At 61.0% G+C, this 23,035-nt stretch overlaps 1 protein-coding gene across 1 annotated transcript in view; it reads left to right on the top strand.

Annotated features, from left to right (window-relative positions):
- Positions 1 to 23,035, top strand: part of HDAC4 (histone deacetylase 4) — a 178,220-nt gene that overhangs the window by 135,848 nt on the left and 19,337 nt on the right. Inside the window, exons 16-24 of the mRNA XM_019628371.1 lie at positions 2,787 to 2,973; positions 4,118 to 4,251; positions 7,522 to 7,642; positions 13,151 to 13,197; positions 16,765 to 16,872; positions 18,918 to 18,973; positions 20,426 to 20,513; positions 21,837 to 21,956; positions 22,753 to 22,850. Coding sequence (XP_019483916.1) covers positions 2,787 to 2,973; positions 4,118 to 4,251; positions 7,522 to 7,642; positions 13,151 to 13,197; positions 16,765 to 16,872; positions 18,918 to 18,973; positions 20,426 to 20,513; positions 21,837 to 21,956; positions 22,753 to 22,850 — 959 coding nt within the window. The remainder of the gene's footprint in view (positions 1 to 2,786; positions 2,974 to 4,117; positions 4,252 to 7,521; positions 7,643 to 13,150; positions 13,198 to 16,764; positions 16,873 to 18,917; positions 18,974 to 20,425; positions 20,514 to 21,836; positions 21,957 to 22,752; positions 22,851 to 23,035) is intronic.

Raw genomic sequence — 23,035 nt, 5'->3', positions numbered from 1 at the left:
CAGGCCCACACCCCCCCAGGGCAGCGCCCCCTGGCTGGCTGGTGGTCAGCGGAAACAGAAGGGCCTCCTCCCCTGGGTGGTGTGGGAGGTAAAACGACCTCACCAGTACCTAGAGATACGGCCGTTCGTCCACTGTGGGTATTTCTGCGCCTGCTTTCCAGCCGAAGGGCAGCTCCAGACTCCCGAGGGACGGTTTCCTTTCAGGGTTTTAGACTGTGGGTTAGCACAAATCCCAGTGTTTGTAGGATTCGGCATAATCACTGAAGGTTTGGAGAAGGAGATTAATTTCTTAATCAGAAAGGTAGGCAGCACCTTTGGGGGGCAAGGAGGCAGCAGTGGTAAGCCTTGCAGACCCAGAAAAGTGGTGCAACCCAGGTTCCCAGGGCCAGTGAGTTTCCTGGGCACTGACACACGATAACCAAACACAAGAGATAGATGGATAACTGATGAATGACTTATTAAGTCTCAGTGAAAAATAAAACTCAGGCCAGTGAAACGCTAGGACAGCTGGCCAGTGAGTCAGACCCCGTGCGAGGAGCCCGTCTGTCACCGAGGAGGGTCTTGCTCCTGGTAAACAGGACATGAAAGCCCAGGGCACCCAAGCAGTGGCATCTGATCGTATCTCCAGCAGGGGAGCTGCGTCTGAGGTGGGGGGCCCGGCTCACCACTCCCTTCTCGCTAGACTTCCTGCTGGCTGCCCAGCCATGTGCCCCCTCGGCTCCAGCAGCCCAGGTGTGTGGCCCACTGCTGCTCCCCCCGCACCCCCCAGCAGCACCTGGAAAGGCTCCGTCTGTGACACCCGGGATTAGCTCTTAGATTTCTCTCGAGGCCTCTGGGTTGGCATCAAGCCACACCCTCCATCACCCCCTGGGTGTCCTCACTTTGGGATGGAGCTGCAGGCGGCAGACGGGTGGTGCTTTGCCTGTTTCTCGCTCCGAGGGGCCTGATTTCTCGGCCACTGTTAGCACCCCAGGCACCAATCCCCAAGTGCAGCGGAACCCATACTTACAAGAACCCAGAGTACGTTATGCAGCCCCCGCGGCAGGGGCGTGCCTGGCTGGCCGTTCTGGGTCCTGGCCGACCAAGCTCCACGTCCGTGTCAGTGGCAGGACCTGGAACGTTGGTGAGGAAGCACATCTCTAATTGTAGCTGAAATTCCATGTTACTGGTACACAGATATGAGATTGGAAAGTACACGTGTAAATTTTTAGGGCAAGTGTCTTGTAGATGATAAAGCGATCAGCATTCCTTTAGAAAGAACAGCCTTGTACTCCAAGCCCGAGACAATTAGAAACACGTATTTTCTGTGTTATTTGGAGGATACTGAGCAGAACAACTCATCGGGCCTCACGGGTACGTGGGCAACTTACACACGTAGACGTAAGGCACGGCATCCAATTTCCTGTAAACCCAGGCACCAGGGGGAGGTGCTGGTGGGCTCAGGCGGCTGTGGGGCTGGGTGTGAGCCCCTTGCCCAGAAGCCGGGCGGGGTGGGGGGATGGGGGTTTTGGGGTGGAGGAGGGGGAGCCTGGCCCCCTGGGTGCCGCTCCGTGCTCCGACAGGCCTCCGCCCAGGTCTCCCGCTCAGCCTCGGGCTCTTCCTCTGGGCCACTTGCGCCTCTGGCCTTTCCCCTCTGGTTGTAGCATAGGGATGGGCCCTGCCTCTCAGCCAGGGGCCAGGGTTGCAGGCCTTCCAAATGACAAGATTTGTGCATTGAAACTAAGGCATGCCTGAGGTGGGATTCAGAGAGGCGGACCTCCACTTTCGCACCCACCCGCCGGTAAAGTAGGACGCCCAGCCATCCCTTGCTTCGCGTCTCATCTCAGGGCGCCCTGGGAGGGGAGCAGCCCCTGGGGCTGTGCTGGCCACAGGGCCCCACGGGCACCTTGCCCCCTCTGGCTCTACTCTGCCCCCGCGGGACACGCACCTCAGCCTGTCCTGTTGGTCCCTTGGGGCCCCAGGGCCCTGGCCGAGTGGCCCACTCTCCACAGAACCAGTACTGCCATGGCCCTGGGTCCAAGCCCCTGTCTCCCACTCGCCTCCACGGCCACTTCCAGAGTCTTCCTTTGCGCATTTCTCCACGGGCTCGGAGTCCTGAGGGCAGAGGTGTGATGGCGGGTGTGCATTGCAGGGAGGGTGTGGCGTGGTTCCGCTGCCCGGGCGGCCGGGGCCCTGCCTTCTCAGCCCCGTGGTCCTTCAGGCTTCGACCCCTATTCTGGACACTTACAGATGCCGACTCTTCAGAGAAACATAGTTTTGTGAGAAATAATTTGTCATGAAAGCATGTGTTTAATTTCCCCCTTTCTGCTCTGGTGGTTTCTGCTGAAAGATGGCTCAGTGGGGTCCTGGGGGTTGTCCGTGTGGGTGCCCAGCTCCTCAGGGGCCCGTCCATGCCCTTCCGGCCCCCTGGCTCTGCTTGGCACCCTGGGCTTCTGGGACCTGAACGCTTCAGCAGTGCTTCCCATCCTGTGAAGTGAGGACGTGTGACAGTGAGCGACCAGGAGAGGGGAGCAGTGGCCAGTGAAGTCGAGTTAGCATCTCCATTCTGTGATGGGCTTTTCCACCCGGGTTTCTGGCATGCAGATTAGGTTTTCTTGGTCAAAACCAAGATAACAACAAACTCGACTGGGAGGCCTGCCTGCAGGTGGGCTCCTCGCGCGTCTGGGCATCCCCAGCCGGCGGCCTGGGCGTGCGTGTGGGTGGATGAGCGGGAGTGGGGGGCACCATGGCCCCTCAGGAGGGGAGGTCCCCGTGAAGCCACAGAACACGTGTGTGTCTCCCCCCAGCAAGCGCTCCTCCTGGAACAGCAGCGGATCCACCAGCTGAGGAACTACCAGGCCTCCATGGAGGCCGCCGGCATCCCCGTGTCCTTCGGCGGCCACCGGCCTCTGTCCCGGGCACAGTCCTCTCCCGCCTCGGCCACCTTCCCCATGTCTGTGCAGGAGCCGCCCAGCAAACCGAGGTTCACCACAGGTAACGCGGGCGGGGCGGGCGGGCCCCTCATTTCGGCGTCTCAGCCAACCGGTCACAGTGCTGCTGTGAGCGCGCTGGCTGTGCCTGTCGTGCTGGTGACATCAGGATTGTTGGGGCACATGTGTACCTGCATCCCGTACGTGCACACATGTGTACATGTACATGCATACGTGAGCACACGTCACCAGCACACACTGTTGAGCACACCCCCTTGCCTACACCTGTGTTGCCCACACACCTTTCCTTGCCCAAAGGCGCGGGTCTTAGCGACAGGTGCCTCTTATCAGACCCGGCTGTCCTGGGCGTCCACTCACCCAGCCGGCCTAGCCGTTGTCAGGACCCCGGGAGGCCAGGCATGTGAGGTGACCACAGACAGTGCTGTGGCAGGAACAGTGGGAAGCCCGTCCTCGCAGATGTCACCCGGGGGCCACCCCTTCCCCGCTTTTTCTACCCTCGTCCCCAGACGTGCAGAATGCATCTGCATCACGGTGTCTTCCTGACGGCAACATCAGCCACTTTGATTGGTCTGGAAGTGTCACCCTTTCCCCCCCGCAGAGCCCTGGCTGGTTCTGTGGCCAGCTGGGCTCCCTCCCGGCGGGGGAACCTTCTGGTCTCCGCGGCTCCCTGAGGGCCGGCTCTGTGCTGGGACCAGCAGGCTCCTCAATGCAAACCCAGTGGTGAGCGCAGCGTCTGGCCCCTAGATGCCAGGTTCCAGTCCGCCAGACTCCTTAATACAGAGGTCGGTCCCTGACACACGGACTTGGAGTTTTGGACCAAAAAGTGTTGTGTCTGTGACATTCATGCCACACAGCTTACATCCCGAGAGAGCTGAATCCTGGGTGGGGGGGCTTTTCACATCTGTCTTGCCTGCTGCCCCATCCCGGGTGTTGTCGGCTCGACCGCTTGGCAGCCGTGGGAGCAGAAGCGAGAGCCTAGTTTGCGCGTTCGGCTTGCCTCTGCTTTCGTTTCGTTGAGCTCCAGCTGAGGGGTTCCAGTACATTTCTGTTTCTCTAGTGAATCGCCCCTGCAGGATGGGCCGTATGTTAGCCTCTGTCTGTTAGCCTCCGTCCGCTCCTAAGCAGTGGGGGCGGCTCTCTAGGCCGGTGCCTGCCGCCCTGACAGCTGCCTCCTCTGCCCCACTCAGGCCTGGTATACGACACGCTCATGTTGAAGCACCAGTGCGCCTGCGGGAACACCAACAGCCACCCGGAGCACGCCGGCAGGATCCAGAGCATCTGGTCCCGGCTGCAGGAGACCGGCCTGCGCGGCAAATGCGAGGTGAGGCGGGCCGGGCGCAGGGAGGGGCCGCTGGGCCTGCAACTGGGTCAGTGTGGGGCAGCCTGGGGCGGGGCCTGGGGCACCTGGCCGGCTTCTGGAAGATACTGGGCTGGTTTTTGCAAAGGCCCAGGGCTTGCTCCTTGTAGGAAGGGCCGCCTCTGTCCTGCACCCCCCAGTCCTCCTGCCCCGCTCTGTCCTCATGCACCCCTGGCCCTGCAGTCCTCTGCAGCCGCTCCTACTCTTTCGGCGTTCTCTTGCTGAGCCCCGCAGCTGCCTCCTGTCCGTCTGGCCCTTTCCCTGGAGAGCCCACTTCCTGCTCCCCGTCAGCACCCAGGACGCACGGCCCGCTGTCCTCGGGCCTCTGCCACCAGGGCAGGAGCTGGAGGTCCGCAGGGGACATCAGCCCTGTGGCTTTCCCCGAATGTCCTCTTTAGCACCCGAAGCTCCTCCCAGGATGCGGAGAGCCTACTCACATCCAGGCTTCCGTGAGGCCGCGCTCTGGTCCGGTCGGGCCGGATTGGTTATCGCACAGCGCCCCCCACCGACCCCCACCTCTCTCAGCACAGTGACAAGGCCCGTTGCTGGAGGTGGCGATGGCCGGGCTTGCTGTCAGACACGGAGGGTCCTGCCGCTCAGCCCATGGGGATGGGAAGGCTCTGCCGAGTGACATTTCAGTGTCCTTCGCCCTTTTGACAGGGGAACAGCATTTCCACGAGTGACCCAGCTCATGCTCTGGGCGGGTGTCTTGAACTCTCTAGGGGAGCCGTTGTGTGGGTGTTGGGGAGCCCCTGCCGATAGCATATCAGTGTCCTCATCTGCGCAGTGGGGCTGGCTGCACTCATGTCCCCGGTGCTTTGGGCTGGCAGCCTCTAGCCCCCAGATGCCCCCCAAATGGGACCTGCTGTGTCCCCCACACACTTTGTGGGACTTGGGGTTGCACGTGCTGCTAGGTAGAGTGACCCCAGAAAGCTAAAGCCCACAGTTGACAAAAACTACCCACATCCATCTGCCACAGCCGGGCCACCGGGGCCAGGGCCCGAGCCCGAGCCTCTGTGGGCGGGAGAGCAGGTGTGTCCCGAGCCCACTGCTGAGTCTCCCCTCCCCTCCGGAAGCTGCAGGAGCTTAGGGCAGCCTGTTTCACGTGACCCCTGTCGTTACCGGTTCTGGGGCGGATGTGATTTGGGGTGCGGAAGAGGGCACAGAGGCGGAGTCCAGAATCCTGCCTGACGTGCCCCTGGAGGACAGTGTGCGGCCGCTGGTGAGGGCGGGCCGAGCTGCACCACTGGGGGGCAGCATCGCCTGGTGGACGCTGCCTGTCCCTCCTGCCGCCCGGGCCCAGCTCCTCCTCCAGGGCTGCTGGGCATCTGAAGCCCCTGAACCGCTTCCTGCCCCACCCCCTCGTCCCCAGGAGGGTCGCTGAGGCCCGGGGCACCTGCCATGGTCCTCAGCCAGAAAGGCTGACAGCCGGTTGGGGTGAGACGATGAAAACACAAGAGGGTCAAGACCCACGACCCTCCTCTGCCACCTTCGGCACCGTGGGGGCGCCCACCTGTCTGGGCCGGCGGCTGCAGGGGTCCCCGGACCTGCTGAACCACAGGCGAAGGGCCAGTGGGCCATGGGGTCAGACCCCAGCTGGCAGGATAGTCGGGAGGAGGCTGGGGTGAAATGTGTGACCCCCACACAGCCAGGGACGCGAGTGGGGCACCCTTGGCATGTGCTCCAGCCCCGGCTGTGCCTCGGGGCCCAGGGTGATGCCTGGTCACTCAGCCCAAGGCACTGCAGTGTCCCTGCAGCCACCACCCCACCCTGCCTCCCAGTGCAGCCTCTTGGGTGGCAGAGCTCAGGGCCCAGCGCTGGGCACGATTGTAGGAGTTGGGCCCTGGCAGAAGTCAGAGGCTTTCCAAGGTCCCGGGCTGCCAGCTGGGTCCCCTCATTCCCAGCGGATGACAGTGGGCGCCATGGTGGGCCCCTCCCTGTGCTGCTGCTTCGGGCTTGGCACCGTGGTGAAGGACAGGAGCTGTCCTGTGAGCAGCTACGGGTCCTCCCGGAGGTTAAGGGCCAAGAGCAGCTGCTGGCCTGTCTGCTGGGGTGTGTCCCCTGGACTACGTCCTCTGGGCCACCACCGCCAGGACCTCTGGACTCTGCTGTGTTCCCTCAGAAAGCCACTGCTTTCTGTTAACTTTAATCCCTCACCTTGTAAACCATCTTCCTATTAAAAATTGGATAAAGAAAGAAGAGTTATTTTTATGTAAATTTCTAGGGGAAAACCTCCAAAAAGCTCAGGAGGCTTGATCAGGAACTTTTTTTTTTTTAAGATTTTATTGGGGAATTGGGGGGATGGGAACAGCACTGGGGAATTGGGGGAAGGGGAACAGACAAGTTGCTGTCGTTTTGTTCTTCAGTCTAGTTGTGGAGGACGTTGCTTCACTGGCCCAAGTTGGCACCATCATTGCACTCTTCCCAGGCGAGGCAGATCAGTCGTCGGCTTCTGGACGGCCGCTCACTGCGGCTGCTGGCTGCTCACACTGGCTGCTGGCTACACACGGTAGCCCATGGCAGCCCACTGCCACAGGGGCTGCAGCCTACGCCATTGCCGGCGACTCACGGCAGCCCAGCTCCAGGTTGAGCTGTTGTTCAGCATCTTAGCTGTGGAGGGCAGTGTCACTGGTCCTCAATGTGGGATCTGAACCAGGGCCCTCTGGCGTTCCAAGCCAGCTCTTAACCAACGCGCCACTCGGCCGGCCAGATCAGGAATTTTTAAACCACGGAAAATATGGGTGGACAGCGAGTAAAGGCCACTTCAGGCGTCTTGGCTCCTCCGTGCCGCTGGGCCATGCAGGACAGGGTTCCAGCGTCGCCCCAGGGAGGCCTGAGCGAGGCAGCCCCACCGCCCTTGGCTGCTCCCCTGTGTTTCAGTGGGGAAGCGAAGTGACAGTGCCACTTGTGTGACAGCGAAGGGTGAAGTGCCGGACGCTGGGATTCTCTTTCTAAACACTTTTCGGAGTAATTAAAGTGTAAACCCTATAAAAAATTTTAAAACATTTTTAAATACTGTGTGTATATGTAATTCAGTTGTCACATAGACATAAGATGTATGTTCCTCATAAGCATCACAAACAACATGAATATTCTTAGGCAGCGTTCGCTTTTCCTTTTGCAACAACCCAAGCTTCTGCTCATGCACGTGCCGTTCTGTTCCCTTTGGGTTTTCTGTTGAACCTGAGCGCGCACGGGGAGATGTGAGTGACCCCTCTCGCTGTGTCCCCACAGTGTATCCGCGGACGGAAGGCCACCCTGGAGGAGCTGCAGACCGTGCACTCAGAGGCACACACCCTGCTCTACGGCACGAACCCCCTCAACAGGCAGAAACTGGACAGTAAGAAACTTCTAGGTATTCCGAGGCCTTCTTACCTTACCGCCAGGGCTGTGCTTCCAGGCCTGCGCTCACTCAAGTTCGCTCCGCGTGCACCTGGCACAGGAGGACGGCCCCACCGTCCCTCCCTTGGCCCCTGAGGCCGTGGCCGAGGCCGCGAGGTCGCCCACCAGGCTCTGCCCTTCTCTGTGGGGCCTGCACCAGGTCCTAAGGTGAGGGACGGAGGAGAGCCTCCCACCCTCAGCATCTGGGCCGTGGCTTCCTGCCGTGTGTCCAGTGTGTTGGGTAGAGAATGGGCTGAGAGCCACTGCTTCCTCAGAGCCTTAAGTAGCAGAGTCCGAGGCTGGAGCTGCCCAGGGACGTTGCACTCCCAGCCCGCAGCTCAGCCCTCGCCTGCAGTGAGCCCGCAGTCGGGTTTGAGCTGCACTCTAAGGCTTGGGGGAAGGGGGGGTAAGAGCAGCCTAGGGAGGGGTCGCTGCGGGGTGCAGCAGCCAAGCCTCCCCCAGCACAAGGACGAGGACAGGACATGGGCTGTGGCAGGCACCCCGCATAAGGGGTGGGGACCTGGGCCTGACGGAAGGAGCTTTCTCCTGCCTGGGGCGGGGGGTGACAGTCCCCACAGGGTCTTCAGCTCAGGCAGCCAGGTCCTGTGGCACAGACCCCAGGGCCTTTCCTGGAACTTCCATCCCGGCCTCCCAGCCACCTTGAACTGGGACAGTCACACGGTGGGTTTCCTTCCTCCAGCCTTGCGTTTGTTCCTGTGCGTGAGAAGCCCCACAGGCTCAGGGCCCAGAGCCACATCAGGCAGAGAGGGTCTGGGGATGACAGACACTGGGCCACCGGGCGGGGAGGGGGCTGGGCGTGCTTCCCACTGGTTTCCGTGGCCAACGCTTGGACAGTCTGCCCTGCATGGTGCCAGGCCCTGCACAGGGCAGCTGGGATCCGCACGGGGTCCCGCTCCAGCCCGGCCTGAGTCATTCCCTCATGCATTCATTCATCCAGTCATTCATGCATTCATTCATTTCCTTACTCACGCGTTCATTCACTCACTCACTCACTCAGGATGCGTATCTTCTGTGCTGGACACCCCGTAGGTGCTGAGCTCCACGGCGGGGGTTGCAGTGCCAGTGTCCTCAGAGAAGGTGTGGCTGGTGGGGCCGTGAGGAGACACACACAGGCTGTGGCCTGGGGGGGCTGCCGCGCTCCACTGCCCGGTAGTAGCAGGGCTTTTAAAAGACATCAGCACTCGCGCTTGGGGAGACAGGAAATGGAGCTGACAGCCTCAAGGCTGGACAGCGGGTGGACAGCGGTGCTGGAGATCACACGTCAGCAAGTGACTCCTGAGCCCTTGCTGGGGACAGAAACCACGGGCTCGGCTAGCCCAGGATGGCGACTACAGAGAACCTGGACCTAGGGGCAGGGAGGGGCTCAGACCAGGGCCGGGGCCGTAGGGGTCTGAGAGGCTGTGTCCCTGTGCTGTCCTCCCCACGGCCCTGGACAGAAAGGGCACAGTGTCCCTGGGCTGGGATGGACGTCAGACACAGAGCGGGGCGAGAGTCCCAGCCCGCCTCCCACACCACTCTGCCGGGCTCCCAGAATGCTGACCTGTACCCCCCAGGCAGATACAGGAGACCCCTCTTCAGGGACCGAGCAGCCCACTCCTACAAACAGCCCCCCAAGACCCCCAGCGGCGGAGGGAACTGCAGAGGAAACACAGATGCCCGTTAGCAGTTGCCTCCGTGGACCGGGAACAAGTACAGTAGGAAAGGCCGCCGCTCAGAACATGCGGAGAGACGCGGCCACGTGGTCGCGATGTGCAGGCCTTTGGGCTGGAAGACTGGCGGTCAGTCCCCAGGAAGCAGAGCAGGACTGACAAGAGCTGACGTGACAGGGCGAGGATCGGAGGTGTGTGCCCAGCACGCAGGCCCGAGGCAGGAGCTTCCAGAGCGCGGCAGGAGGCGGGCAGAGCCACGTGCGTCGTCACCAGCAGGCCCCGGGATGGAGGACCCACGTGGGAGCAGCCCGGGAGGGCCTCAGGGCAGCAGGCATGGGCGACAGCAGGGCTGCTCGGGGACCGCGTCTCGTCAGCGCTGCTGCTCGGTGGCCGCGCACAGCCTCGCCCGTTCCGAGGGGAGAGTCCTTCCGGCCCGCCGTGTCTGCCCTGCCAGACTGCTTCGAGTACAAGGGTGAAACAAAGGCGTTTTCAGACACAAAGGTCCTGGGAACGTCGCCCTCGTGCGTGCTCTCTCGAGGCTGCCAGAGGACACGCCCTGGCAAGGCGATGGGAGGGTCAGAGGGGACGCCTGGGCACCCCAGCACCTTCTCAGGGCACCGCAGACCCGGGGCTTGTCAACCGCAGGAATTCATTCTGACAGTTCTGGAAGCTGCAAGTCCAAGGCCAGGGTGCCAGCACGGGCCGTGAGGGCCTCTTCCCGGTTAGTCGTCAGCCATCTTCTCGCTGTGTCCTCCCTGCAGAGGGCAGGCGGGGTCTCGGTGGAGTCCCTTACAAGGCAGTGAGCCCATGCATGAGGGCTCTGTCCTCGCGACCCAGTCACCTCCCCAAGGCCCCACCTCCTGCCACCATCACAGTGGGCATAGGGTTCCAAGAGGGGAATTTGGGGGACACACACACTCAGGCCGCAGCCGTTACAGAGGCCAGTCCCCAAAGGCTGGCAAAGCAGGTCCAGGACACAGCCATGTTCCCCGCACAGAAGGATGGAGCAGTGTGGGTGACGGCCCACCTGTCGGTCTGTCTCCAGCAAGAAGTCAGATGCCACTGGACCTCCGTGTTGCGCACCAGGATGCTCTGGCTTCCTCTCGCCCTGGCCGAACCCTAAGCAAAGTGTGGGGACAGCTCGCCAGGAACAAAGCGCAGTTCCTGGTCCCCGTGGAGGAGTATGCGGGCGAGGGTGCTCTGCCCCTCGATTGCAGGGTGTCTGTGATGTTCACGGTACACATATGTCATACGGACCTTTCCGTGTGTGTGACTCCTCCATTCACCCCAAAAAGGGCAGCTGTGTCTCTGAGCTGTGAGGGAGTGTTTGGGGTGCCCAGGCCCCCCCCCTTACCATGGCTGTCATGGAGAGGAACTCGGGCACAGGGCAGGGAAGTCAGAGCCCGCTGGCTCCGAGGAAGGGGACGGGGACTCCGGGGAGACACGTGGCTCATGGAGGGCCTGGAGGCCGGGCCTGTGGTGCAGAGTGGTGCACACTGGGAAGGGTGCCAGCTACGGGCCCAACGGAAAGGAGTCTTCAGGGACAAGGACAGGGGACAGTGGGGAGAGGGTGAGTGGCCTCAGCAGGAGGAGCTGAGTGAGGAGGCCGCCTGCAGAAGACAGCCGCACAGCGTGACGGGCAGAGTGCCTGGTCCCCGGCGTCTCCAGGATCCTCCAGAAAACGTCCCTCCTTCCAGCGTGGACCTCAGCTGCCTGGGATGGTCTCCCTCGGGGGAGCCGAGCCTGTGGGTCCCGTGACGTCCCAGGTGCTGCCACATCGTGGAGCCGGCGCCCCCTGGGAATTGGCTGGGTTGCCTGTAGAGCGGTCTCTCAGTCGCAATGGCTTCCAGTGGGCTCGCGCCCTGGACACTGCAGCCCACTGTCTGCAGTGGCGAAGGCCCTGCCGGCTCTGCCCGGACACCTGGTGCTCCCACGTCAGACCCACCTACTACCGGGAGCCCTCCTGCACTGCAGCCTCCCAGACCTGCAGGATTTAGGGTGCAGGACAGGAGTAACTTGGGGGACCAACTCCATGTCACAGGTGTCAGATGATTCCAGGCTACCCCAGGGCTGGACGCGGTTTCTATGCTCGTCCTGAACTCGGGTCCTCGGGGAGGAGCAAGCAGTGGGTGCTGGGGGTCTGGTGCCTTCCTGCCGGTGGCCCCGTCCTCGATCGCCTTGTGGGCCCGGTGCTGGAGCTGCACCCGGCCTGCCGCTGTCCCGTGAAGCCCCCTCCCGTCTGTTTCTTTATGAAATGCTTCGCCCTCTCCTTAACCCGTTCCTTTCTCCGTTCAGTGTTTACTTTGTTGGCTGAGTATGTTGTCGCAAAACGTGTGTGTGTGTTTAATTTACATCAGTGATGTCATAAGTCATTCCATTTCCTTTTTCTCTTCTGCTAAACTTTGCATTTTAAAACCTGTTCACGTCACCATGAGGATACCTAGTCAGTTTCCTTCTCGCCACTTGAGATCTGCTTGCAAATTTCTGCCGGTTGTCCTAACGCATCAGTCCGAGGAGCCCAGACACAGAAACAGTCGGCGATTAGCTCAGATGTTAACATCACCCAGTTAGGTGTTTAGACACCGCTGTGTGACTCCCCTAACCCTTTTAACTGAATCCACAAATGTCTAAGCCCACCGCTAGAAGACCTGTGTTGTTGGCATGGCGCAGGACACACAGCTCGGCTGGGCTGACGTGGACTGCAGACGCTTGAGACGGGCTGGTCGGTCACCACCCTGGGTGTTCCTGGATGTCACAGGGCGGGCGGGGGAGGGGGGTCATCTTCTGATGGCGGCGACCTGAAAGGGTTAGCCTGGTCTGGTGGCTGAGGAGTGCGGCCAGGGCTGCAGGGTACCGTGTGAGTGACTGCCTGGCAGCACTGACGTGACAGGTCCCAGGAGACCCCTGTGCTCGCGGCTGTGTGGGCCCCGTAGGCGCTGCAGGAGAAAGGCAGCGTTCCCCACGGCCATCGCCATCCCAGACACGGCTCACGCGGCTGGAGAAGCACAGTGGTGCTCAGTGCATCTGCCCATCTCTCCGCCTGAAGGTCCGTGGCCTGCCTGGGTGACAGTGGCCCCAAACCGCGGAGGGCAGTGTGGGACGCACTGGAGCAGGGCCTCAGCAGCAGACATCTCGGGGCCTGTCACCAGGAGGGCTTTAGAACCCCATGCCCTCCTGCCCACCCAGCGGTGGCGGGGTGGGGGTTGAACACGTGCTATCCTGTGTGAGTTTTTTATTACCACGTTGCTCTCTGCCTGCTGGGTAATGAGCAGAATCAAAATACTCAGATGATTTATGCTTTTCACATAGACATTATTGGCTATAATTTCAAAAATAGAAAAGCCTAGTCTCCTGCAGAGCCCTCTTTCATGCACACACACACACACACCTGAATTCACGGACGCCGTCCCTGGGATGGTGGGGAAGAACGCTCCTCCGTCCCCAGCGCCGTGCGCCCGTGTGGCAGGACAGTCCGCCTGTGAGGACGAGCGGCCACTGCCAGCCCCGGCCGAGACCTAGGACCATTTGCCACTTCTGAAGGCAGGGCTGTGAGCCTCGGCACCCCCAGAGGGCTGTGGCCACAAATGCCAGCTCTGCAGGGCCTGTGCCCTGCAACCCCAGGACCCACTGCTCACAGACGCCAGCACTCCGCAGGCCACACGGGTGATGCAGTTTGCCCCTCACTGTGGGCACATTGTCGTGTTTCGAGGTCCCAGAGCGCCTCAGGACCCCACGGCATTTCCAGGGCGGCCACAGCGCAGGCCGGGCGCCCTGTGACCTTGGCCCTCTGACTCTGGCTCTCCTCCCTGCAGGCTCGCTGACGTCCGTGTTTGTCAGGCTGCCCTGTGGTGGTGTCGGGGTAAGTATTTCTTTAATGTGTAAATAATGTCCTGTTTGTTCTCAGGGCCCCAGTGGTCACAGAGCTCTCTCCGCAGAGTGGGTAATTGCTGCCAGGTGTTTTCCATAAACGGTCTGGCGGCGGGGCTGCCCCGGCACTCACACGTGTGGCTTCAAAGGCCCGTGAGCCTGTAAGCGTTTGATGGCTGGACTCGGGCACCTTCCTCGGGGAGGGGCGTCTGGCATGCACGGCTCGCTGTGGACACGGGGCCTGGGGTGCGGCTGGTCCCCTGGTGGTGGAGGAATAGTCGGCTCATCCGACTCAGGCCGTGAACGCGTCCCTCGCTGGGGGTGTGCTGAGCCGTCCCCGTGGCCAGGCCCAGACCCAGGGGACTCTGCGGAGCCTGTGAAGTCACCAAGCTAGCAGCTGGGTTGTGCTTGCTCTCTAGAAGCGACGACGCTTCTAAGCAGATCCTGCCAGGTGGACCCGTAGGGGGACCAGCGTCTCTAACATGGGCCTCCCCTGAGCCTGGCGTGGGCGCGGGCCTATGGGGACTCGGTGGGCTGGGCGTCAGCGGAGGCCAGATCCCTCCATCCCAGTCAGAAGGGGCTCCCCGCTCCCACCCTCGGACGAGGGAAGGGGCGTGAGAACAGAGCTGCAGTTGGAAGGAGAGGCCGGGCCCCTCCCGGCTGACCGCTGGCCATGGAGGTCAGTGGCCTGGGGACGCTGCAGCCGTCGTGGGTCCAACAAACCACGGGACAACAAAGCCACGTCGGCCGACGCCACGCAGCCGCAGGCCGTGTGCGTAATTACAGATCACGGGTGAGGCCTAAGGTCTGGATTCTGTTATGGAAATGAAACAAAATTGTTTTCTTCCTGAATCTACAAAAATCGCTGCTTTGAAAATTATCCCGTCAGAAAGGGAATCGGCAGCATTTATTCACCCGCCACCGAGCTCTCCTGCCTCGCGAGCCGCCCTGTTCTGTATTGTGCGTAGTTTGCAGTCCCTTCACTCGGGCAAATTTTTGGCCAGACTTGAAAAGCTTTGGATTCCCAGCACTGCCCTGCGGCCAGCTCCACGCAGCAGGGTTTATCATTTGCAAATGCAAGCTAAGCGGGAGGTGTGGCTGGGCAGCCAGGTGGGCCCTCCCTCTGCAGATCCTGGAGCCCTGAGGCCCACCCGACCCATCTCACATCCAGGAGAGCCTGGCGACCCACCCGCGGAGCTGGGCAGAGGGGCGGGCCTGTGGGAATAACGGGCAGGGCAGGACGTGTGAACCCCAGGTGTCTGCACACTGTCCCCTCGGTGCTCCCCGTGGTTCCCACGGACAGGAGGGCGGAGGCACGGGGTGTGGTGTCAACGGCGCAGCCGCAGCACTGCTGGGCCTGGGTGTCCTTCCAGCACCAGGCCAGCCCCGGGGTCCCCTGAAGCAGTGGGAGAGGCTCCACTTTCCTGAAAGTTACTTTAAATAACATTTAGGTTGTGTCACCCATTCTCCCTTAACCAGGTTAAAGAGAGGCTTTAAACTGTTTGACCTCATTTCAAGCTAAATAAAGTGCTCCGCTCACCTCCTGAGGGTGACAGTTTCCCCTTCACGAAGATGCAGGGAACCGCCTGGCCCCGCCCCCATGCGCAGGCCCTGGGCGCTGTGCCCACGCCCATGGTGAACCCAGGCGTGACCGCCCCCTGGTCTGTGTCAGAAGCACCCCTCCTGTCTTCACTGTAGGAAGGCGTGGAGGGGCCGTGCTCGCGTGTCCGTGATCGCCCTCCTGCCTTGCCCCACGCAGGGCCGCCTCCTGGCGGTGCTGCCCCGCCCAAGCCGTGCTCCCTCCCTGGACCTCGGCGGCTGGACCTCAGCTCCAAGCCCACCGCCTCAGGCTGGTCCACCAGGAGCTGGTGGCCAGCTGCTAAAGGACTCAGGCCCTAAAGCAGCGGAAGTTCTCGTTGGGCTCTCTGGGGACATTAGCACCCTGGGATCCCACGGGGCTGGAGGCCTATCCCTCGCTCTGGGCAGGGTGTCACAGGACCCTAGTGGGCAGGAGAGCAGAGCACAGAGACCCTTCATGCGGAGTGTCGGTTCAATTTCCCTCCATAGTTCCTTGGCCCTAAAACCCAAATCTTTGCATTTTGAAGAGAATGTGAGTGATTTTTCCCAAACAGCCTTTGGCCCTCGGGTACAGCTTCAGGGCCGCCCTCCCCCCCTCCCACACACACACACACACACACATTGTCACCCTCCTGGAAGGCAGCTGGTGTCATCCCCGACTGGCTCCCACTTGGGCCAGCACCTTTGGCTTCAGAGAAATGGTTCTGCGGCTGCAGAAAGGATCTGGTGCGGGATCGGGACCCGACGGCTGGCAGTGAGCCTCTCGCGGGGCTGTGTTACCAGCGCTGCAGCGGTGTGTGCGGGGGTCGGCGGAGCACAGGGCATTCCTTTGACATTTGGAAACTATTAAAGAACAGAGAGGTTGGTCATTGCAAAGAATAACTCTCACAAAACAACACTCTTCAGGAAATGGCTCGACCCCTCGTAAATGTATTTTAAATCACCTTGCTTTGAAGATGAAGCTTCAGACTTCATTGAAATAAGCCCTCCCACCCCACATGACGATCCTTGTCTGTCAGGTGGGCAGAAGCCTGTGCACCTGGACATACCTGGGCTGGGAGGGGTCTGGTGGCGTCACCTCCGTGTCCAGAGCCCAGAGCGGTGGCACTCGGAGAAGGTTACCTTGGGAAGAGCGTCCCCAGTTAGACTTGGCAGACACTTACTGTGCAGCTTCTCAGAGCTGTCACTTGACTGGAATGTCCCCAGCAGGGCCCAGCGAGTCCCCAGTGTGTGTGACCAAGTCACCAGTTCCCCATCACCTGGGATGGTGGCTCGGGCGCCTTTGAAGTGGCGCCCAGGGGCTGCGTGCTTCCTCCTGGCGCTCCGATGGGCGCCCCTGGCCCCCTAGGAGACGTGTTTGTACAGTGGCAGCTCCCCCGCCCACACAAGCCAGGGCTTCAGTAAAAACCTGGTGTGCCCGAACGCCAAGCAGAGACGACCTGACACGTTTGTGCCACAGGCTTCTTTGTTTGACGTGGAACAGCCAACGGGCGCATGGTGAGCGTTCCCTGGGGATGTCCCCAGAGTCCCCGGGTCCCCCCACCTCCCACCCCGTGCCTTGTTCCCACATGGCTCCTCTTACCAGACACTTGGTGCTGGTTCCTCCTGTTAAATTCAGCACTAAAGAAAGTCATCATCTGGAGACACCTCCAATCCCAACGCTGCCAACATGTCCATTTGCTAATTGTTAGTGTAACTCAACTCTCGCTGTCAGAAAAGGGAGTGGCCCAGGTAACTGTGACGTCATTACTCGGACTTTCGTGTGTATCGGGTCAGTTGAGTAAAGAAACGACACCTCCAAAAGGGGGGAAAACTCAGGCATGTTATTTTTGGTGCATTCTTTTTCTGTTTGGTATTTTTTGGCATGTCTTTAAAAAAACTAGGGTGTGTCCTGGAATTAGAGAAGAGCTGGAGGCTGTGCTGTAGGTGTGAGGGCAGAGCCCGCGGGCGGAGAACTCACTGCCCTCTGCTGTCTCCACAGGTGGACAGCGACACCATCTGGAACGAGGTGCACTCGTCCGGGGCGGCGCGCCTGGCCGTGGGCTGCGTGGTGGAGCTCGTCTTCAAGGTCGCCACCGGGGAGCTGAAGGTCAGTGAGGCCCCGGCACAGACAGGCCCAGGAGGAAGGCTGCCAGCAGGTTCCCCAGGGTGGGGACAGCCCCGCGGGTCCCCCTTTGGAAGGTGAGGGGTGGCCATCGGAGGGGACGGCCCCGTCCAGATGTAAAGAGTGGACCCTGTTCTGTCCATCACTGTTGAATCCAGGGGAACTTTTCCCACATTTGTGAAAACATAAATAATATCATATTAGCAGTGATTCTCAAAGATACTGCTTTTCAGGGCACTTTTCACTCTTAAAAATTGTTGAAGCACCGAAGAACTTTTGCGAATGAATTAGGTCATCAGCGTGGACCATATTAGAGATTAAAACTGAGGAACTTTAAAAATACGAATTTGCAAATGGCAGGTCCCTCTGAGCTGCTCCCGTTGGTCTCTGGCCGCACGCGGTTTTAGCTGAAGTACAGGAAGGAAACCTGGCCTCGCCCAGGACGCTCCCCGAAAGGAGGGTTATTTCAGTAACGTTTTCACATACTCGTGGACGTTCTCCTTCAATGCCGCACCAAAATTTAGCAAGTGGAAGGAAGTCCCTGGAAGGCCAGTTGCAGTGTGGGACAGGAGCAGTGTCGGCGGGCTTGTCCTCCATCAGGTGGACACCCGCTGGCCCCACGCGTGACTCCTGTAAACTGGTGATTTGGAAGTAAGCGCTCGTGGCATCATGTCGGTCTTCCAGATCTTGACACATTTTGTTGTACAGTGTCCAGAAATCCACTGACCTTTGGACCCATAATGTCACCACACGGTGTCACCTGGAAGGCCTTCTAAGTGCCGGGAAGAGTGTGACGCCCACGGTGGCCCAGACATTGGCCCAGACTTCTCATTTTCACGTGAAAGCCCCGATCGCCCCACTGACAGCGACTGCTGTCCGTTCTTTCCCTTGAGGTGACAGGTCCCTGGTCATTTTTGAGAAGGGCCTTCGATGTACCCAGGTTGGAACAACAGTTTGTCTGTTAGTCATTTCGAGGAAGATGGGCTCTGTGACGCACGGGCCCGTCCTCGCCGCGGTCAGTGCTGGCCTGCCTCCCGTTTCTTACACGGGAGGTCGGAAGGGATTTAATGGAACGGACCCGTTTTACTGCTTCATCAAGGACACTCACAGTGGAGCCTCCTTCCCTCAAGCGTGGAAGCCACGCTTCCCAGGGCTGTCGCCTCACTCCTGCCCCCGGCACGTCACCCACGACTGCTTTCACACCCTCAGGGCAGGTGTGTGCGCAGTGGGGAAGGCGAACAGAGCCTCAGGGTGACAGCAGGCCCCCGAAGAGCTCGGGGCTCCCCGGGACTGTCTCCCTGTCCCCCGGGCTGGTCTCTGTGGCAGGCTGCTCACCATGCCCACAGCCCAGCCACAGGTGGTCAGCTGGCCCTTGGGGCTGTTACAGACCTTGACCAGACAGGTTCCTGTTGCTGGTGGCAGCGAGATGCCCACTGAGACCACTTTTATGACAGCAGCCAGAGTGCTTGCACGTGGTTCTCTAAAGCCTAAGTGACTCCGATCCCACTGGAAGGTGGGGCTGCATTCCCCTCCGGCCTCGGAGACGTTTCTTCCAGGGGCTGATGCCCACACCTGTGGGAACCGAACTGCAGTGGGGACACAGCTGCCCGGTAAGGCCAGACTGGGCATGTCGGCCCTGTGGCCGCGCCCCTTCCGTCTCAGCTGCGTTCAGGGTCCCGGTCAGGTTACTTCCTGGGAGACTGTCCGGATCAGAGGTGGACCGGGGGTGCCTCCACCTCTCCCCTCGAGATCCCTGAGCTAAGAGCCTGGCCAGCAGGCCGGTCAAGATAGAAAGTCAGGGGCAGTCACTGCAATGGCGAGTAGGTCTCGTTAAAAGAAGGGGCCCAGCGCCTCGGAAATGCTCACCGCAGCCCTTGATTCTGTCCCACGTCTGTGCCCCCGGGATGCAGCGTGAAACCGTGTCCTCGCGTGTCCTCTGAACCTGCTGGCATTTCGGTCTGTGACGATTTTCTCACTGACCTGACATCAATCTTTCGCCCGTTTCTTCCCACCTGTTCATTCCCGTGTAGAACGGCTTTGCTGTGGTCCGCCCTCCTGGACACCACGCGGAGGAGAGCACGCCCATGTAAGTAGACGCACGCTCGCTCTCGGCCTGGGGGTGCTGGCTCCTGAACGCTTGGAGGGCTGGGCCAGCACTCACGCGAAAAGGACGAACTGGGCTGCTGGTGCCAGCCCCCTGTGATGTGCGCTGTGTGCGTGTGCTGTCCCCGGGGCCCCCGAGTGAGCACGGGGACGAAACGTGCCTCTAGAGCTCGCAGGTCGACTTCAGTGGTGGCTGATGAAGTAGAGACGTCTGCAGGAGGCAGTCTAGAGCTGTCTTCTGCCTGTTAACGTTCGCTGCAACAAAATGGAGGGGAAACAAGTCACAGCAGGACCGGTTCACGCGGCACATCGTCGCTCAGGCTCATGACCCTCGGGTTGTCTCTGGGTGTGGCCTCTTAGGCGACCTGCTCACGGTTTGGCAGTAAGGAGGCTGACGTGCCAGGGTCCTGACCGCACGGCCAGCTGCCTGGGCTCTGGGTCGGGTCTGAGTTTCTCTGACTGCGCACACCTCGGCGTGCGTCATGGGCAGGGAAGCTGTGACAGGTGCAGACTCACCTGGGGCAAAGCCACGCACACGGAGGGCCCAGCAGCTGCGCACTGAGCACTTTGGCTGCTGGGGGGTCGGCAGGGGAGTCCGCTGTCACTCGTCTGGAAGTGGGGCATCAGAGCAGCTTCAGGGGTCCACCTCGAGCAGGAGGAAATGGTCGCCACCACCGAGCGTGGACTTGGGGTGAGGTCTTGGCAGCCGTCCCCGAGAAACCTTCAGCTACCCCAGACCCCGAGCGCTCACTCGCCCAGCGGGGAGCAGGCCTCGTTTCCCTGAAGTTGCTTTTCTAGATCGAACCTGAGCTGTTAGGTATTCTGAGCAGTGAACCTGAATGACCACCGTGGGCTGTGGAGGACTCTCCACTGACGTTCTCCGGGTGTGGGACGCGCCGCGGCCGGTCCAGCTCAGCCCAGCGTCCGGCCGTGCGGGCTCCCAGACCCGCAGCCCAGCCTCAGCTCGGGGAAACTCGGGCGAAGGCAGGTTCAGATGGAGACAAGCCTTTCATGGACTTGAGTCACTTTCTTAGCTTTTCTCGCACTTGAACAAGACTAGAATTGCAGTTAGTCGGCGGGGTGATTACATGTCATTGTCGTATGTCTCGGGATGTGGAAAGACGGGCAGAAGCAGCTGAAACGGGTCACTTCTGTGGCTCATAGGTCTCTGAGAGGCCAGTAAGAGGGGGACGCGGGCACCAAGTGGAATGGGTTTCTTACCAGGGCAGCTCTGCAGTCGGCATGCAAGAGTCTAGAAGACTCTGTCTGTCTGTCTGTCTGTCTGTCTGTGAGAAGCGTTGCTTAAGGTTTCCAAACAGCTTGGCCAAAAGCTGCATTCTGCAGACCCACTGAGATGCACAGATTCCGGAAGGTTCCATTTGAAGTTGTGTAAAAACTGATCCGAGGCTGTGTCTCCCCTCCGTTCCCCCTGCAGGGGCTTCTGCTACTTCAACTCCGTGGCCGTCGCCGCCAAGCTCCTACAGCAGAGGCTGAACGTGAGCAAGACGCTGATCGTGGACTGGGTAAGCCGGCGCCCTGACCCAGGCGCCCAGCGTCCTGGGCAGAGGGGGACACAGCGTCTCTGCCCCCACAGACACGGGGCCTGGGGCCCTCACTTTCTGGAAACCACCTCAGGTGTGGAGAGTGAGAGCCCAGACCTGGTACGAGCCTGCCTCCCGGCCTCCATCACGATCCTACCATCCTGGAAGGCTCAGGGTGTGCCGCGCTCAGGGGCGCCCTTAGCAGAGCCACGGGGCACAGCCGGGAGGAGAGGGTGCCTCCCCCACCCCCAGCCCTGTGTGCCTGTGCGATCATCCTCCCTGCCGGGTGACCCAGTTTGGGCCGGTTTAGCCTCTTTCCCCATTTTCCTGTGGGAGGTGCCACTTCTCACCATCCTTGCCCCGAAAGAGTAAACTCTGGTCACATCTGAGCCCCACAGATCGGTCCCCAGGTTCCTGTAGGAGGCGACTGTGCGAGGCGTTTGTTTTCTGTCTCCTTCCAGCCGTATATGCCGGGGAGGGGGTGGGGGTGATTCTCTTTGCTATTTATGATTTATTTTATAATTTTTTTAAGTAACAAAAAAGCAGGTACATCAAGTGTGAGCCTCGTTTGTAATGCAAAGTCCTTCTCAGCTTGGGAAGAGAAAAAAACAAAACAAACCCCGGGAGACTCAGCAAGACCCCAGCCGCAGGCGCTGGTCCTGGGGTTCACGGAGCCCTTAGGCACCTGAGGCCGTGCAAGCTGCCGGCGCCCCAGGTGATCTCAGGCAGACGTCAGGGGGCTCAGGAGAGCTGCGAGGTCCTGGCAGCAGCGTGCCCAGCGCCGTGCCCGCCGAGCCCCACTCACTCCTCCTAAGGGGGTAACTCAGTGCCGGTGAGGCGACACGGGTCGTGCAGTGAATCACACCGCTGAACGTAATCGCTGAGCATCCCGTCTACCACGCGGGCGAGTCTGCAGCACCTGGAGCCTTCAGGGCACGGCCTCCAACGCGTGTGCTGTCACAAACAGGACACGGGGCGCACACCGTGGCACCATGGCTCTCTAGTTGGTGGGACCGCGTTTGGTTCTTACGGCTCCTGTTCACAGCGGCCTGTCCACATTGTATCTAATGAGCACAGTCACGTTTATAAACAAGAAAGGCTTCCTAAGCAGTCCCTGGTGTCCCGGGTGACTGACGCTGCAGTGGCGCCCAGGCGGTGGCCCTCACGCACGAGCTGCCTCCCTCCGATCCCTTGGGGAGAGGGTGTCCCCGTGCCGACTGCCGGCCGGGCTAGGTGCTCAGTGGCTGTGAGCCTGGGGACGTTCTGGCACCTCCAGTGCTGACTCGACTGTCCCTGCTCTCCCAGGATGTGCACCACGGAAACGGGACCCAGCAGGCCTTCTACAGCGACCCAAGCGTCCTGTACATCTCGCTGCACCGCTATGACGACGGGAACTTCTTCCCGGGCAGCGGGGCGCCTGACGAGGTAGGCGGGGTGTGGGACTCTGGAGGAGGTGAGGGCTGGGCCGCTCCCGTGGTGACGAGGCAGTTGGGGGACACGCGCACAGGCAGAAGCGAGGGCACCCTGCTCACTGGCGCCCCAGGTGATCTCAGGCAGACGTCAGCCTGAGTTCCAGCTCGTGTGTGCGCAGCAGCCTGATTTTGTCTGAAGAACAAACGTGAGACGGGCGTTCATCTCCGGCCCTGAGCTGGGTAGACAGGGAGTTGGTGAGCGAGTCGGCCTGGGTGCCCGCCCTCCTCCAGGAGAGGTTTCTGGGGCAGGTCGCACCTCTTGTCCAGGCCGGTGGGCAGGTCCCTGTCCCGCCCTCACCTGTGGTGCCAGGAGCAGCAGGCTTAGAGCCTTGGTGATCTCCGGTCCCCTGGCAGAGCCCCGCCCACTGTGAACACAGGCACCCCGACACTGGGGACCCCACCCAGGAAAAGGCGGTTCGTGCTCCCTGGAAGGAGGCTGGAAAGGGCGGCCTCATCTGCAGACATTTCCGGGTTGCCCTCTGCTGGTGCCTGGCGCTCAGCCCGGAGCCGCCCACCCTCAGGCGCTGCTGGGCCGGGAACGGCGGCCCCGCAGGCCAGCGGGACTAGCCCGCATTCTCTGTAGATGCTCCACTGTTGAAGTTAGCGCCTCAGGGGCTGTGGGGGCCAGAGGCACGCTAGCAGGGGGCAGGGCCACCAAATCAGAGTCCCTGCCCATGCCACCGGGTCAGGCGTTGTGATCAGAGAGACCCCAGCCCAGGGTGTGTGACGTGTTTGTCTCCTCCACACAGGTGGGCACAGGGCCGGGCGTGGGCTTCAACGTGAACATGGCTTTCACCGGTGGCCTCGACCCCCCCATGGGAGACGCTGAGTACTTGGCAGCCTTCAGGTAAGCGCCCCGGCTTCCTGTCCCACCGGGCAGTTAGGAATCCCGGGAAATCCGCTCCGGTGTCCCCAGCTCACGTTTGCTCTGACTGGTCCTCTTTGACCCCCATCTACCTTCATGAACACACCAGACCCATGTCGGGGAGGCTCCCCCAGCGTCCTCGGCGAGCCCCCTACTGAGATGGACGT

Source organism: Hipposideros armiger, unplaced genomic scaffold (genome assembly GCF_001890085.2).
Source record: "Hipposideros armiger isolate ML-2016 unplaced genomic scaffold, ASM189008v1 scaffold_17, whole genome shotgun sequence".
NCBI lineage: Eukaryota > Metazoa > Chordata > Mammalia > Chiroptera > Hipposideridae > Hipposideros > Hipposideros armiger.
Note: the sequence above shows the minus strand (reverse complement) of the source record. Positions and strands in the feature narration are given on the sequence as shown.